General features: G+C 36.7%; 1 protein-coding gene across 2 annotated transcripts in view; it reads right to left on the reverse strand.

Annotated features, from left to right (window-relative positions):
* Positions 1-1,194: 1,194 nt before the first annotated feature.
* The window catches only part of GYPA (glycophorin A (MNS blood group)), a 31,624-nt gene continuing 16,423 nt past the window's right edge, over positions 1,195-16,395 (reverse strand). The window contains exons 2-7 of one of the 2 annotated variants that reach the window (XM_017534544.2): positions 11,955-11,999; positions 10,557-10,652; positions 9,643-9,681; positions 7,369-7,454; positions 5,145-5,223; positions 1,195-2,690 (exon numbers count right to left, since the gene is read on the reverse strand). In XM_017534544.2, the coding sequence (XP_017390033.1) occupies positions 2,677-2,690; positions 5,145-5,223; positions 7,369-7,454; positions 9,643-9,681; positions 10,557-10,652; positions 11,955-11,999 (359 nt within the window). In that variant the 3' untranslated portion in view covers positions 1,195-2,676. The remainder of the gene's footprint in view (positions 2,691-5,144; positions 5,224-7,368; positions 7,455-9,642; positions 9,682-10,556; positions 10,653-11,954; positions 12,000-16,395) is intronic. The other variant, XM_037740516.1, reaches the window with a different exon arrangement.

The raw sequence follows: 16,395 nt of genomic DNA on the forward strand, positions 1-16,395 counted from the left end.
ATGTGTTACTCTTGGTTTAGTTTCTATGCAAAATTAAAAAAAAAAAATCCAGAGGCTTTAGTCTGAGGGAAACTGTTGTGGAGAATATCACTCTACACATTACATCAACATGTAAATAATAAACCAGACACTATTCAGATTTAAGGTGGTATGGGAGAGAATTACAAAAGTTGTGTGTGACTGACGTGAGGATTATCTCTCATTACATGAGAGATGTAGTGATTTTTTCCCTTTGGACTGATATTAATAGTTTCTTCTTGTTTTTCATTTTTTGTATAAATATATAAGTATACATAAATATATACATCTTGTGACATTTCTGCAAGGCAGTTATTCTCATCATCATATTTCAGATGATTTCAGATAAAGAAGCCAAAGTTATGCTCAAACCCTGGCTCCAAATCCGGTTCTCTTTTCACACTACCCCAGACCAAACCTTCAAGATGTCACTGTGTATCCTGCCATTTTAAATATTAATATAGGCTTCATGAAATAAGAAGCAAATTTTGTTAAGCTTCTTAGGAGTTACAAAAGTGCATTAAACTTCTTCCTCTTAATGAACCATATTTAAGTAGGGTGTGGAATTCAGATCATAGTAATACCACAAAATATGTATAAGTTCTGTGAGGATTCAGAGGGCATGTTAAGATCTAGATGCCAAAAGTGGGCTAGCAGTTGGCAGTGCACATGCCCCCTAAATACCACGTAGGGCATAAATGCATTAGAACTGGTTGAGAGGCCTATGCATTTTAAATCTAAATTTAGATATAAATAAATCTAAAATTTTATTTAGATAACATTTGGCTTTTAGGAGTTTCTTCTGAGAAATTTGCTGCATTTGATAGGATAAATGTTTAGAATAAACCAGAGGGCTATTATTCAATCACTGTGTATCAATATCACCAAAGTTTCCCTTTCCCCATGTCATTGTTTGGCTCTCCATTCAAAGTTGCTTTCAGAGCTAAGTTTTTGTTGCAAAAAAGGGTCATTCTTTCTTCACCATGTCTCTCAGTTTTCTGCATTTATATTCTCTGTCGTTTAGACCTTTTGCTCACAACTACACAAGCAAACACTCAGGGCTGAAGAGTAAAATTCCGTAATCAGAATCACCAAACCTTCCCATCTCAGCCCCAATTTCAAGAAATCCAACATGAGCCATCCATGGAGTCATGGTATCTTCACAGGAAAGATTTCATAGAAGGGAAATGATCATTTCTTCCCCGACAAATACCAAATTTAACTATGAAAAGTTCATTGCTATGATTTGCATGTCACCTCTGGAAACTTTGTTGAAATTTAATTGCCATTGTAACAGTGTTGGGAAGGGCCTTTAAAGTCATGATTAGGTCATGAGGGCTCCATTCTCATAAATGGACTAATGCCTTCTACAGGGAATGCGCTTCTGATAAAAGGATGTGCTTGGCTTCATTTCCTCTCTCTTCATCTTAAACTTTTGCTTGCCTTTCTTCTTTGTTATCATGCAGTAAGAAGGTCCTTATCAGATACAAGGTAGATGTCAGTGCCATGCCCTTGGCCTTCTCAGCCTCCAAAACTAGGAAGAAAATATTTTTTTTTCTTTATAAATTACCCAGTCTGTAGTATTCTGTTATTGTAGCAGAAAATGGGCTAAGACATTCATATATAGAAGTACAGAGAAATTGCTTGGAAAAGTTCAAGGAGGTTAAAGTAATTTGTACTTTAATTATTCACTAAATTCTGTAGCTCTGGTTAAGATGGCACATTCACTCTGATCTCTTCTCGTCTTTGAATTGTAAATTACTTTAGCGAAAAGGTTAATCTCATGCTCTCTTGTTTCAACATGTTGTTTTTATTAAAAATGTAAATTTAAAATTATCTTGGCATTTGGATCATTAATTGGATTAAATTAACCTAATAATCCTCTTAAAATTACTTTTAAAAAACACGTATGAAGAATTGTTCCCTTGTTAGTCTCATTTTTTATTTTACGTAGTCATTTAGTACAAACACACTCTCTGAAGAAGCAAATAGGTTAAAATTTGATTTTTTTAATTTATTAAAAAATAAATTTCAGTTGCCAGGAACTTAGTCTCTATATCTAGAAATTTCTTTTAAATTTTATCAAGCTTTGTGTGAACAAAATAACATCATCATTCATGTAATAGTATATCATCATCATCATTCATGTACTATTATATCTTGCCTGTTCAGCAATGAAGGAAATAAATGATAGGACTTTAGTGTCCCCTTAATTTATTTAAAACAATGAAACCAGACTCAAAAGTTTACAATAGGAAGAAAACCTAAACTTCATCTAGGTATTTCAAGCCTTTCATTTGACAGCACCATTATTACAATACAATAGAATAGATTAAGTTAGTATTAAACAAATGTAAATGAATTCAACTAAAGTTTTGGATCAGAATCCTCAATCAATTCTAAAAATTATGCTAACATACAAAAACAAAGATGCAAGGAAACATTTGTTATTTATCACGAAATATTAATGAGTAGAGTATTTTTTTTTCCATCATTGAGTCACTGGAACTCATTATAATGAAAATTGCATTCTGAAATTGTACAATTTAGGTATATAATTTATTGGAGTGTCCAATTCACATGTTAATTTTTCACTTGACTGAAGTCTTATGTCTTCTTTGTGTTCTTTCCACATTTGGTTTGGTGAACAGATTCTCATTAATCAACTTTCTCTAGAAGGATTATAGTACAAAAACAACAAGACCAAAATATGAGACATAGTTTTGTTAAACACAACAGGAAATTAATGCATAGCATAAATTTTAGAATTCTACATTCTTACAGAGTTGTCCTTGAACATAATTAGTAGGAAACAAAAGGAATCTCCTTACTGATTAGCTCTATTGAAGTTTTGTGTTAAAAAAATACAGAATTTCTTAGCCTATCTATTATATCTATTCTAAAAGCCTTAGGTAAAGAATAAATATAGTTGCTCTGTTCCTAGTTTCTACAGAGATAAGAAACTAACAGCCAAGCTTGTATAGAGGCAAAATATAATGTGAAGCTAGTAAATGATAAGTTGAATTGACATACGCATGTTAATATTTAAGGCATGTTTCTGAGTCTGTCACGTGTTTTTTAAGAATGACTTCTTTCCCGCCCCCACAAAGAAGTCTGCACAAAGCTTATGGCCAAGTTCCTCTCTGATTCTGCGGTGTGAAAGAAGGGTACTTTCACATCTGCATTTTAAGACTAATCTCAGGTGATTTCATCTCCAGAAGCCTTTGATACCTGTCCCAGTTTCTGGGACAAGTGGAGCTAATGCTGCCACTACTGTAGAATGTGTTCACTGGAATGACTTTCTGTTTTTTTCTGTTAGGCTCTCAGCTTCTCAAGGATGAAGATTCATATTGGTATATCTAATGCGAGTGTGGTGCCTACCCCACTGTATGCATTTAGCAAATGTTTGTTGCACTTAACTGAATTAAACTACAAGGACATCTTAATGCACTGTCGTGTATTAAATTGGCCCAAAGATTTGAGATGCCCAAGATTGTATGAAAAAAAAATGGCAGGGGAAACACTAAACACTAAATTTGTTACTAGAATAAATAAGTGGCTAAAAGTGTATAGAAATTTAAGTTTAAAAAATAGACTTTCGGTTGTAATTGTTCTATTAAAAAAGTGCATCAAGACTTTTTTTTTTTTTGGAACAAGGCAGAATGCAAATAAAATGAATGTTTTGCAGATACTTGTTCCAGCTGCCAGTCCAATAACAAGATAACCTTAGTAAATGAAGTGAATCTGGTAAGTGACTCAGAACTTTTGTTGTTTCAAGTATCTGCGGATTGGATTTTATTAATCCTTTTAGCTGTGAATCGTGTCTATGCCATTCATTTTCGCACAGCAGGAACTTCTTAGGATTAAAATCTTGTGTAACAGTCATTGTCAAGCTTTAAGAATTCACATGATAGTGTGATGTGGCAAATCCTGCATATAACCTGTGTAGCTGTGATGGATCTTTAAAACTCTCTCTGTTCTATGACTCCAAAGTCTAGAAAACCTAGACTGGCCCAGGGTAAAAATTAAAATCCAGAAATGTACCTGACCTCTGATCTATCAGAAAATTATGGGAGAAAAATCAATTGATTTTGTAGAAGGCAGAATAAAATATTCCTTTACTTAAGGAATAAAGCTCATTCCAGAGACTTGTTCTTGGTGGCTATCTCCCAAAATATATGTCCTTTGGGTTTGTGCTTTAGACAAAGTTCAATAGGAACGATATACTTTCTTAGTTCATACCAGGGGCCATAGTGAATAAAACAAACGTAATTGGTTATTTAGACCAACAGCAGAGGCAGCAGCCACTACTCAGCTCTTAGGAATTGGTCTCATGCTGATATGAAGGCTCTCAGCATTTTGGGAGTTTATGTTTTTTCCCCAAAGGAATACTAACATCTGATTTTTTTTTAATGTAACAACTTCCCACTTTTAAAGGTTGACAATAAATGTTCTTTTCAAAAAGCACTATGCGGTAATACTGTTCTGGATAAACACAATGTATCCATGGCCTTTCACATGTTTTGCACCTACTTAGCACCTGGGAGTGGAGATGAGAAAGCATGTGCTAGATGGCTTGCTATATTGATAACAGCTAACAGGTGTGAGGACTTAGGATGACCAAGAACAGTTTTAAATGCTTTACCAGTTGTAGCTCATTTAATTCTCATTAAAATTAAACTCTGTGAGGTTGACACTATCACTGTCTCTATATTAAGTGAGGTTAGTAGATTGCTGAAGGTTACACAGTTAATAAGTGTTGGAGCATGGGTTCAAATCCAAATCTGATTTTAGATCTGAGGCTATTACACATACTGACCATAGAGTCTCCTATACACGTAACTTTGCAGTTTTGGACATAAGAAGTACACTTGGTTTTCTCTTTTACTTATACTATTTCATTTAGTATCTTTTTTTCAAACAAAACAAAACGCTTTGTGTCTAAAGGAGAATCTCACTATGCTGCAGACAAACGCTTACATTTCTAAAACATCAAAGAGGTAGAATTAATGAAATAGAATAGAAATGAATCATAGCTGGTTTCCCCCTCCCTCAAATCAGAAAGAAGTAACTCTCTAGTTAGTTTTCTTTCCTAAAAGGCAAAAGTTGCAAACATTAAAACCAACCTGAATTTTCTATTTCAACAGAACTTAAAGGCACATCTGTGTCAGGTGAGGAGTGAGGTTGTACATCAAATGAGCTTTTCTATGAAGAAATATCAGAAAAATATTAATGTCACAATTTTCTAACCCTAAGTCAGTAAAAAGTAAAATGCCTCAGCTTAAAAATATTTTTTTCTAATTTTTTCTTTTGATTGAAATGCCCTTTGCAGAGATTTTGTGGTTGTTGTTACTAGTTGCTATTTGATGGATATTTATAAGCATTGATTTAAACTTGTATTTGTGTTCCTCTACGGTATTTGGTATTTCAGTAGGAAAAACATTACCCCAAACCCTGGCACTTACCTATTTGCCTGCTGTAATAAACAGTGAAAGTGAAAATAAAAATAAACTGTGTGATCTCTGAATCTTGTTGACCAGAACCAAAGTCATCCGTAAACATTTAGAAAATTATCCGAACTTTGCCAACTAAATATTTCCTTGACTTTTTCGGGTTTTAAAACATTGACCAAGAGAGAAAACAACCCACTTTGCCATAGAGGCCCATGTAAGAAGATGATTTTTCTCTTTTAAACTCCAGGCGAGAGAAGTTATCTTATACTAAAGTCCTTACCAAATCTCTCATACAAGAGTAGTCATTCTCAGATACTTTTCTTTGATTAACAAAAAGTATTATTTAAGGAAGATATATTTACATGGAATAATGAAAATCAATCATAGGATTGGATGGTTGTAGAAGTTAACTGTTAGAAGCAGTTAAAAAAGAAAAGAGGCAAAGGAACTTTATATAGATTTACTATCATTCTCCTTCTGATGGTCTCACAATTGCAGTGTTATTACCCCTCTCAGTTAGCCTTTTTAAAAGAATTATATAGTGGTTATGGTCCCAAAAATCACAGAGAGATTAATCATAGAGGATGAATAAAAACATAACTGTATCAATCTCCTGTGACTCAGTACTTCTGATCTAGGATTACAGAGGCAGTGACAGCATCATAAACACACACACACACACACACACACACACACACACACATATTGTGTCTTAAATGTCATGAATAGAAAGGGATAGCAAAAGCTATACACTTCAATAAGCTGTGTTGTATGGATTTAAAAGTAGCATTAGTGGGCTAGGCATGGTGGCTCGTGCCTGTAATCCCAGCACTTTGGAGGCCATGGCAGGTAGATCACCTGAGGCCAGGAGTTCGAGATCAGCCTGATCAACACAGTGAAACCCCATCTCTGCTATTAAAAAAATACAAAAATTAGCCAGACATTGTGGCCTCACCTGTAGTCTCAGCTACTATGGAGGCTGAAGCATGAGAATAATTTAAACCTGGGAGGTGGAGGCTGTAGTGAGCAGAGATTGCACCATTCCACTTGAGCCTGGGCGACAGAGGAAAGTTCTGTCTCAAAAAAAAAAAAAAAAAAATATATATATATATATATATACACACACACATATATTTTAAAAGCACTAGTGATTCAAAAAAATCACTGGTGTTAAGAATTCATGGGTGGAAATTTAAAAAATTTGTTTCAGAATATGTGAGAATAAAAAAAAAGCAAAAGTTTTATTTTGTTTATTTATTTTTATTTATTTTTGTATTTATTGAGACAGAGTCTCATTCTGTTGCCCAGGCTGGAGTGCAGTGGCATGATCACAGCTCACTGCAGCCTTGATTTCCCGGGCTCAAGTGGTCCTCCCATTTCAGCCTCCTGAGTAGCTGATACCACAGATGTGCACCATCACGCCCTTCTAATTTTTGTTTTTTTGGTATAGATTAGGTTTCACCTTGTTTCCCAGGCTGGTCTCAAACTCCTGGCTTCAAGAAATCCTCTTACCTTGGCCTCCCCCAAAGTTTTAAACATATGTAAATATATTCTTTTAAATAATTAATACACAAATAGAGTAAATACTATAAGTAGAATCTTAGTATTTCCTCAATATCCATAAAAATATATAATAGCAAGTTAGACAAAAAACTAGGGAGCGATCTTTCATTCGGAAAATGGGGGATAGAGCTATATTTAGAGGTTCCTTTTAATTGGGCAAATGCAAAAGACAAAATTCTGCTAGAGTAACACAGTGACTTCTGTGTCCAGTTGAAAAAGATGGAGCTTAATGCAGTTCTGTTTCTCTTTTTAGTTTAATTGAACTCAGAGGAATAAACTCTGCTAGAGCTAGTCACACTGGTACTCAGAGCAAAATTAAAAACTGAATTCTCACCTTTCTCAGCCGGCGAATACAGTAAGAAATAAAGAGGATCTTTCCAATGACAGCAGCCATCACCCCAAAAATAATGAGTGTTATCACTACAGGAGATAAAGAGAGTAGCAAAATTATGAGAGTCTGAAATAAATGACCACATAGCAATAAAAAAAAATAAGACAGATAAAATCAGGGTAACATCACTTTGTCTTTTAATTGAGAGTACATTCATATACTATTATGTATACTTTATCTTTTTAAAAATTGTGTGCTTTACAGTAACCTGGGAAACTGGGACTGTGAGTGATAAATCTTTTGTCCCAGGTTGCACAACTAGCTGATGACAGAACTAAGACCTAAGGGTTCTGATTCCAGACCCAGTGTTCTTCACTGGTGTAATCGTAGATTAGAACTCAGTGGACATTTTACTCAGGTACGAGGGGAAAAAAAACCCAGAAATTCTTTTTTTCTTTTCTTTCTTTTTTTTTTTTTTTTTTTTGAGATGGAGTTTTGCTCTTGTTGCCCAGGCTGGAGTGCAGTGGACAAGAGTGATGAGCAATTTCGGCTCACTGCAACCTCTGCCTCCTGTCTCCTGCCTCAGCCTCCCTAGTAGCTGGGATTACAGGTACCTGCTACCATGCCCGGCTAATTTTTTGTGTTTTTAGTGGAGATGAGATTTCACTATGCTGGCCAAGCTGGACTCGAACTCCTGACCTCAGGTGATCCACCCTCCTTAGCCTCCCAAAGTGCTGGGATTACAGGTGTGAGCCACTGTGCCCGGCTCACAAATTCTTTCATAGTTTGGACGTTATGAAGAAAATATGTCTTAACATACAAAAGAGCATTGAACAAATCATAGAATCCTAATTTTGGAAACAAATTGGTATGAACAGTTTACAAATAAAGAAAAGCAGCCTAATAAGGTTAACTTAGCCTTGGTCAGACAACCAGTTAAAAGTAGAATTATAACTATAATGCAGGTCATCTATATTTTAAGCTTGCATTACTTCCACAGTATTCTTATGCATAGTCTCTGATATAGTCACTAAAAATATTTATACCATATTTGTATTGCTTCCAGATGAAGTAAACAGAATGGAAGGTTAGACATAAAGGTAAAATGGCTCATTTATTTGGCTAATTCATATTGAAAAGCCCCATTATTGATAAAAAGTAAAAGTAGCATTTCCTCTTGCTGGTGTTTCCCAGCCTTCTTGATCACTTAGCTTAAATGCATGCGATAGTGATGAATTTCTATGATGTGCTTTTTATCCTGTAAGCTATGGACACAGCTGAGTGTGAAGGGAGGGTTAGAATGCTGAATAGCAAATGAGCACACACAGTGATACCAAGTGAGGGGGAGGAAATGTCCCTTCAACAGAGGTGGTCAAGATGGCCCCTAAGTGGTCGCATTGACCAAAAATGAATCAAGGCTGAGATTTACCCTTTAGATACAGTGCCAGTTAATTAGATGATTTTAAATGCCTTACTCTTTACAGGAGGGAAGAGGGAAATTCATTTGTTTCATAAGCTCTTATGAGGCCTTTCTCAAATACTCAGGGTTGGTTAGAAAGGCAAAACATCTAACTTACAAGGAAAACTACTATCAGATTATGTATTGCTATTTCCAAAATGTTTTTATTTATTTTTATTTACTTATTTATTTGCTTTTAAGACAAGGTCTTACTCGGTCACGAAGGCTAGAGTACGGTGGCACAATCATAGCTCACTGCAGCCTCAAACTCCCAGGCTCAGGCAATCGATCCCCGCACCTCAGCCAGCCTCCCAAGTAGCTGGGACTACAGGCGCATGCCTCATCCCAGCTAATTTTTGTATTTTTGGTAGATGGATTTTGCCACATTGCCCAGGCTGTTCTCAAACTCCTGGGTTCAAGCAATTAACCAGGCTCGTCTCCTAAAGTTCTGGGACAATAGCCGCTGCCCCTGGCCCCTATAATGTTTTTAAAAATAAAAAATGCCTATTTTAATTTTAAAAAGAGAATATTTTATTTGCCTTTATAATTCTGTGTGAATAAAGTTAACAACATATGCTCTTTTTTTGTTTTGTTTTTGTTTTTGTTTTGAGATGGAGTCTCGCTCTATCAGCAGGCTGGAGTGCAGTGGCGCGATCTCAGCTCACTGCAACCTCCCACCTCGGCCCCCCAAAGTACTGGGATTACAGGCGTGCACCAGCTCTTCTATTTAACCTTGACATATTTTCTTAGGTATTTGAAACAAGCAATACATAGTTTTAAACGGAATGACTGTTATTCTTTGCCAAATATTAACATACCTGGTTCAGAGAAATCATGCATAAGTTGCTGCCTTTCTCCTATAAAGCAAAATTTCAAATAAATAAGGCATGTGCAAAAAAAATCATTTTGGAATTAAACTGTTTTGTGGGTTTCCTTTTCTTAATCAGATTTTGAGAGTTATTGGTCAGCTTTTTTTTACCAACATCTAGCTGGTAAAATTTATCTACTTTTAACTACCCAACAAGTATTCATGGATGAGAAATTAGCAAATTGTCTCATAACTGAGGGGAAAGGGATGAGAAAGTACTGGAAGAATCACTTCTTGACTTCCACAAGAAGCAATGCATTTTTAAAAATGTAAAAATTATGAGTTGAAAGGAGGCATAGGGAGCCATCACTCCACATAGATGCCAGTTTCATGCAAAGAGGGCTCATGTGGCTAATTTTCCAAATTTATACCATAGTCACTGTCTGAATCTAAACTCTTATTGTGTCTCATTTGAGCTTTTGCCAGTAGTCTCTGGATTCTATGTCAGTAGCAATTTATAGTATGGTTACCTTACTGCTCCACCTGTGCTAACCTTCCCTGTCAATCCACATCTTCCTTTTTTCTCTGTCTCCACTTGACATTTTATGTCATGAAGCCCTCTTACTACCAAGACCACACAATTTTCTGGAATTTAATTATTACAGATTACATAGTATACCACGTTGTATCACATAACCGAGGACTAAAGTATAGTTTTTCAGTCTTTAGGCTTTATGTATAAAGGTTAATTGGGGCTTGCCTTCCCTTTCTTTGTCAAGGTGATAGTTATGGTTGGTAGATGGGCTTTGAAGTAAAACACATGGGTTTTCAGTCATGAAAGTTTGAGAACTTTCATGAGTTACAGCTCACGTAGAGTTCAACCACAAGTGACTCCAGAGTAACTATTTAAAACTAAGAACATACCGTTTTTCTGGTCTGGACGTAAATGGTTTCTACCAGAAGATTCTGAAACTCCGTCAGCACCAGGATTGGCTGGGCTCGTGGTCAGTATCTGCTCAACTGCATAAAAGAGAAGTCGAGAAAAGGATCAAGAATGAGGTGACCGAGTGAACATAAAACGTATCATGAAACACAAATGCTCCCACATCCCTCCCTGCAGCAGCTCCAGAATTTCTTCTTCTGCCCTGAAAAATAACAAGAGAGACCGCCACCTGGCTACTCTTCTCTCTGCACCCAGCTTTGCTTTTCATTTATCAGTCACCAAGAATGTGTGAGGCTCTGAGCTAAGCGCTTTTAAACACATCTTGTTTAGCCTTTAGAGAAACGCTGTTAGATAAGCACTGCGTTATTGTCCCCATTTTAAAATTAAGGGAATAGAAACCTTGCAGCGGAAATCACCCTGAGTCAGCAGCTGGGATGGAGCTGAGCCCAGGTCTGAGCTGAACTTGGCTTGCCTCCGTGCCACTGCACTATTAGATCCCCTTTATCTGGCCCACTATTTCATGGTCACATACATCATTTCTGTGCTTTGCTACATTGTTTTAATTTCTTTAACTCACAGTATTATTTCTGTGAGATATTCCAGAGGCAAGGATTCCTCCATAGCAGAGGCTGTGTCTACTCAGCTCCCCTTTTTTAATGTTTCTCAGTGTTTGTCAGTTTCCCTGCCGTGACAGGTCCCTTAAAGTAGGGTTGCATCACAACAATGATTTCAGAGCCATCATTTAAAAATAAAAACAAACTGATTATCACTGATGGGAGGTAATTCTCTGCGGGCAATCCTGGAATTTTCTTTTCCATATGAGGGGAAATTGATGTTGCTATGTTCACAAATTCTGTATAAAATAGCAGTTGAGAAAGTGATTAAGAATGAGGTGACTGAGTGGACCATCTCAAAAGACAACTTTCATCACATCCCTCCAGGCCCTGAGCTAAGTGCTTTACATATATCTTATTTAATCTTTAGAGAATTGCTATGTGGTAAGTATTGTATTTTCGGCCTTATTTTAAAATTAAGGGGCCAGAAGCCCCTCCAGAATTTCTGCATAGCAGAGGTTTACAAATAGAGAAAGTGTACCTTTGTTTTCTCATCTGTACAATAATAAAACCAGCCTCAAAATGTCATTGTGAGAACTTAATTAGTTTAAATATGTGTGTGCCTGTGGTATGTGTGTGCATGTGATGTGCATGTGTATGTGTGTGTTAGTAGTACTTGGCACAGATAGGGCATTACATATATGTTGGCTATTATTGTTATCATGCTTCTAAAGGGGTAACTTGAAGCTGCATTTGGGAAACTGTCTATGCTAAGAAAGGTGGAAGCTTATAATAATTATATGGAACAAATGTTATTTCCCATACCTGTGGCTTCATCTGCTAGTGACAATCTTACTTCTTCAGTAAAAACTGAAACAAAAACAAAACACTATTAAATTTAATGTTCTTATAGTTCAATAGAGGTTGAGTCAATTCTAAGTTTCCCCTCCCATGCTTTTTTTCTTCTTTCAAAAATAGATGCTCAGAGTTGTGATGGAATTATAGGCAACGCTGGCTCCAACCTGAGATACTGACTGAAGAGCCAGATAACCAGGCAATGGAATGAATTCTAGGTCACCGTTGCTCTCTAGTATAAACACATGCATGCAAACATGAGACATAAGAACACCTCCCTACACCCTCTCTTGCTCCAACCGTGTAAGACATGCGCACTTTCCCTTTGTCTTTGCCATGACTGTTTCCTGAGGCCTCCCCAGAAGCAGAAGTGCTATGCTTCTTGTATAGCCTGCAGAACCATGAGCCAATTAAACTTCTTTTCTTTACAAATTACCCAGTCTCACTTCTTTCTTCTTTTTCTTTATACTTTAAGTTCTGGGGTATATGTGCAGATCATGCAGGATTGTTACATAGGTATACACATGCTATGGTGGTTTGCTGCTTCCATCTACCCATCATCTACATTAGGTATTTCTCCTAATGTTATCCCTCCCCAAACCCCCCACTCCCTGCTCTTCCTCCCCTAGCTCTCCTTTGCCCCAACAGGCCCTGGTGTGCGATGTTCCCCTCTGTGTGTCTACGTGTTCTCATTGCTCAATACCCACTTATGAGTGAGAACATGCAGTGTTTGGTTTTCTATTCTTGTGTCAATTTGTTGAGATTGATGATTTCCAGCTTTATTCATGTCCCTGCAAAGGATATGAACTCATCCTTTTTCATGCCTGCATAGTATTCCGTGGCATATATGTGCCACATCTTCCCTGTCCAGCCTATCATCGATGGGCATTTGGGATGGTTCCAAGCCTTTGCTATTGTAAACAGTGCTGCAATGAACGTATGTGTGCATGTGTCTTTATAATAGAAAAATTTATAATCCTTTGGGTATTTACTCAGTGATGAGATTGCTGGGTCAAATGGTATTTCTATTTCTAGATCCTTGAGGAATTACCACACTGTCTTCCACAATGGTTCAAGTAATATACACTCCCACCAACAGTGTAAAAGTGTTCCTATTTCTCCACATCCTCTCCAGCATTTGTTGTCTCCAGATTTTTTAATGATTGCCATTCTAACTGGGATGAGATGGTATCTCAATGTGGTTTCAATTTGCATTTCTCTAATGACCAGTGATGATGAGCATTTTTTCATATGTTTGTTGGCTGCACAAATATCGTCTTTTGAAAAGTATCTGCTTTGCCCACTTTTTGATGGGTTGTTTGTTTCTTTCTTGTAAATTTGTTTTAGTTCTCTGTAGATTCTGGATACTAGCCCTTTGTCAGATGGGTAGATTGCAAAAATTTTTTCCCATTTTGTTGGTTGCCAGTTCACTCTAATGATAGTTTCTTTTGCTGTGCAGAAGTTCTTAAGTTTAATTAGATCCCATCAGTTATTTCTTCATAGCAATGTGAGAACAAACTAACACAATGGGTTTTCACATTGCATCTGAATGTGAACATGATAAATTAAGCAAGCTAAATGACAAAATAGCACATGCAGAATGAATGCAAGCATCTGGAAAAATGAGCATTCTTGGAAGAGCAACAGTATGTTTTCAACATTCCAAAAGCAAGCATACTTTTACTAACAGAAGAAAAAAGCCAAAAAAAAAAAAATTACATGAAACTTAGTCTGTAAATATTTATCAATTTAAAGGCAAAGCATATAATTGAGGCCTTCCAGTAGTTTTGACTACAAATACTCATATTCCTTCAAGTTTCCTAACTGTTCAGAAGGACGTTAGGGACTGCTGGAGTCAGAATTCCAAGGGTTCGGGTGGGGAGGTGTGTTCAGACTATGGGAGGGCGCTGCACTTTTCTTTGTGAACATCTGCAAGACTCTGCGTAGTCCAGTCCTGTTTGCCTCCCAGCTTTATTGCGTCACTCTGCCCTTCCCTCTTGGGGCTCCAACCATTCTGCACATCTCTTCACTCTGTGAATGCACCATTCCATTTTCCATGTCCTAAACTTTGTGCCAGCTCCTCCCTTCATCTGAAATATTTGCTTCCCTATCTTTGCTTAACTACTGGCTTTTCAAGTCTCAGTTCAATGCCACTTCCTTTAGGAGGTCTTTGCTGGCCTCTCTAACAAGATTTAGACTAAAAGCTCTCTGATGTCCCTGGTGTTTAACATGGTGTTGTAAAATCTTATGATTGTTTAGAAATCCAGATATGCATTCCTTAGGCCTTGATGCTTACTGGGGGCCTTGGGTGTTTATTAATTTGTTCAATCATTTACAAAAGTTTTTTTTTTTTTTGGATGTGTGCTGTGGGCTGTGTACTAGGAATACAATGATAAATAATTCATAATAATTCGTGGTCTTTCCCTTCAGAGAAATTTCAGTTCAGTAAGAAGGACAATTATTTAACCCAAGTATAATAAGTATTTCAGGATGGTGTTGAAAGTGAGGGCACAAAGGAGACAGCGGTCAATTCTACTTGCAGGAGGTAGAAAGAACTCATCGAGGCGTTTTTTTCAATTTATCTTGAAAGAAGTCTAGGATTTTACCAGGCAGGCTGTGTGGTACCAGAAATGCCTTGGAATTTGAGACATCATTGCAAGTTAGAAAAACTGCACGTTATCTATGTGGCTGCCGCACAAGGTGTGAGAAGGAGAGGAACAGAGAACTGGGTGAACAGCAAATGAGAGGCTGAAGAGGTGGCGAAGCACCAAATGTTGTGGGCCATGTTCTAGAATTTGGACTTCATCTTTAAGGCAGTGGAAAGACAATGAGGGGTTTGAAGCAGTTTTTTATTTAGGGAAAATCACTGTCAGTAGTATGGAGGATAGCTTAGGGGAAAAAAACATGCCAGAGCTTTGTAGTAGAGGGCCCCAGCTTGTGTTCAAGAGCGGCCAAGATAAGCAATTCCTTTGCAAACTGGCCCCTCCTGCTCACAGAATGTCCTTATCACTTCTTAACATTCCTTTGGTGGAGAAGACCTATAGCCCGAGGCTTTAAAGGGGGCAGAAAATTGTAGCACGTTTAAAAAAAAATATGGCAAAGAATCAAGCATGGAAGCTAACATCTTTTAAAATTGGCGCTTTAGTTCTTTTCATTTTAAATGAAGTCAGAGAAAGTGAAAAGTATTTTAAATTTATAGGCAAAGTATAGGTAACTTTTTTATAAAAATGAAAACGTGCTTAGGGAGAGAGAGCTCATTTAGGTAACTTTTGAGCTTTATCAAAACAATTTGAACGCTCTAGCAAATAGGTAGGCTTCTTTCTTCTTTAATAGCTATGCCTCACAGTGAAAGAGCACTTGGTGGAAATTTTGTTCTGAAGTCAAGGCTGAAACCCCAGAGATCAAAAATCTTACTCAAGTTTACAAAGCTGGACTCAGAACTTAACGCTGGCTTTAACATTTGTCCTACGTTAGACCATAATGCCTCTCTTTCCAGCTGGAGCTGCATGCCTCCACTCTGGCTTTTAACAAGGCTCTGAACTATTGTCACAACTTGGGAATTTCTAGCATTGAGGGTAACACATTGACACAATTTCTTCAATGTAAAATTGTATATTCTTTATCCAAGTCCCATCTGAGCCTGTTACGTCCTATTTGTACCCTTAAAAATTGATTGGTGGCCAAATTGATTTCAGACTGAAATTTGCCACTTATGTTCTTAGAAATATTTGCTTTAATTCTCCAGAATCAGTTGCTTTGATACAACTTCTTATAGCCACCTAAGTCAACATAGTAAGAAAATAAACATATAAAAGCCCTAAAGACAATTTGATAAAAAAATGTGTTTAACATCATTTCCTCAACAATCTAACAATGGTAGCTGACCAATAATGACCTTCTTCATAGTTTGTTTCTCTTCCATTTTTGGAAGAAATGGAACAAAAAGAGCAAAACAAAATCGTCCCCTCAAAATATTGCTTCATGGGAATATTTTCCATTTCTGGAAAAAAAGATGACCTTATACGCCTTTCAATAGGAATTAATATCTATGCTTGCTTAGTGGTAAGAGTAAGGCACAAAGACTTTATTGGAAGTCTATAATTTACAAAACAGTGTCATCTTGAAAAAACGATAGTTCCCATAAAAAGTGAGCTTTTCTGTTTTCTAGTATTAATTACATTTTAAATAATTTTTTAAGTTATTCCAGGGTAGAATCACATGGGGGCAATTGAAATAATTTTATCAATAGCTTCAAATTAAATAAACCAGCACCCGGTTGAAAAAAAAAATCACCTACGTAGAAGGAGAAACAAAAGAAACATCCTCAAATGCTGAAGTTTCTTTCAAATTCAAGGAAAGGAAACCAAATTTTCACAATACGATCCCTTAAAATCACCAAGAATGGGCTGGG

Source organism: Cebus imitator, unplaced genomic scaffold, assembly GCF_001604975.1.
Source record: "Cebus imitator isolate Cc_AM_T3 unplaced genomic scaffold, Cebus_imitator-1.0 Scaffold4, whole genome shotgun sequence".
Classification (NCBI taxonomy): domain Eukaryota; kingdom Metazoa; phylum Chordata; class Mammalia; order Primates; family Cebidae; genus Cebus; species Cebus imitator.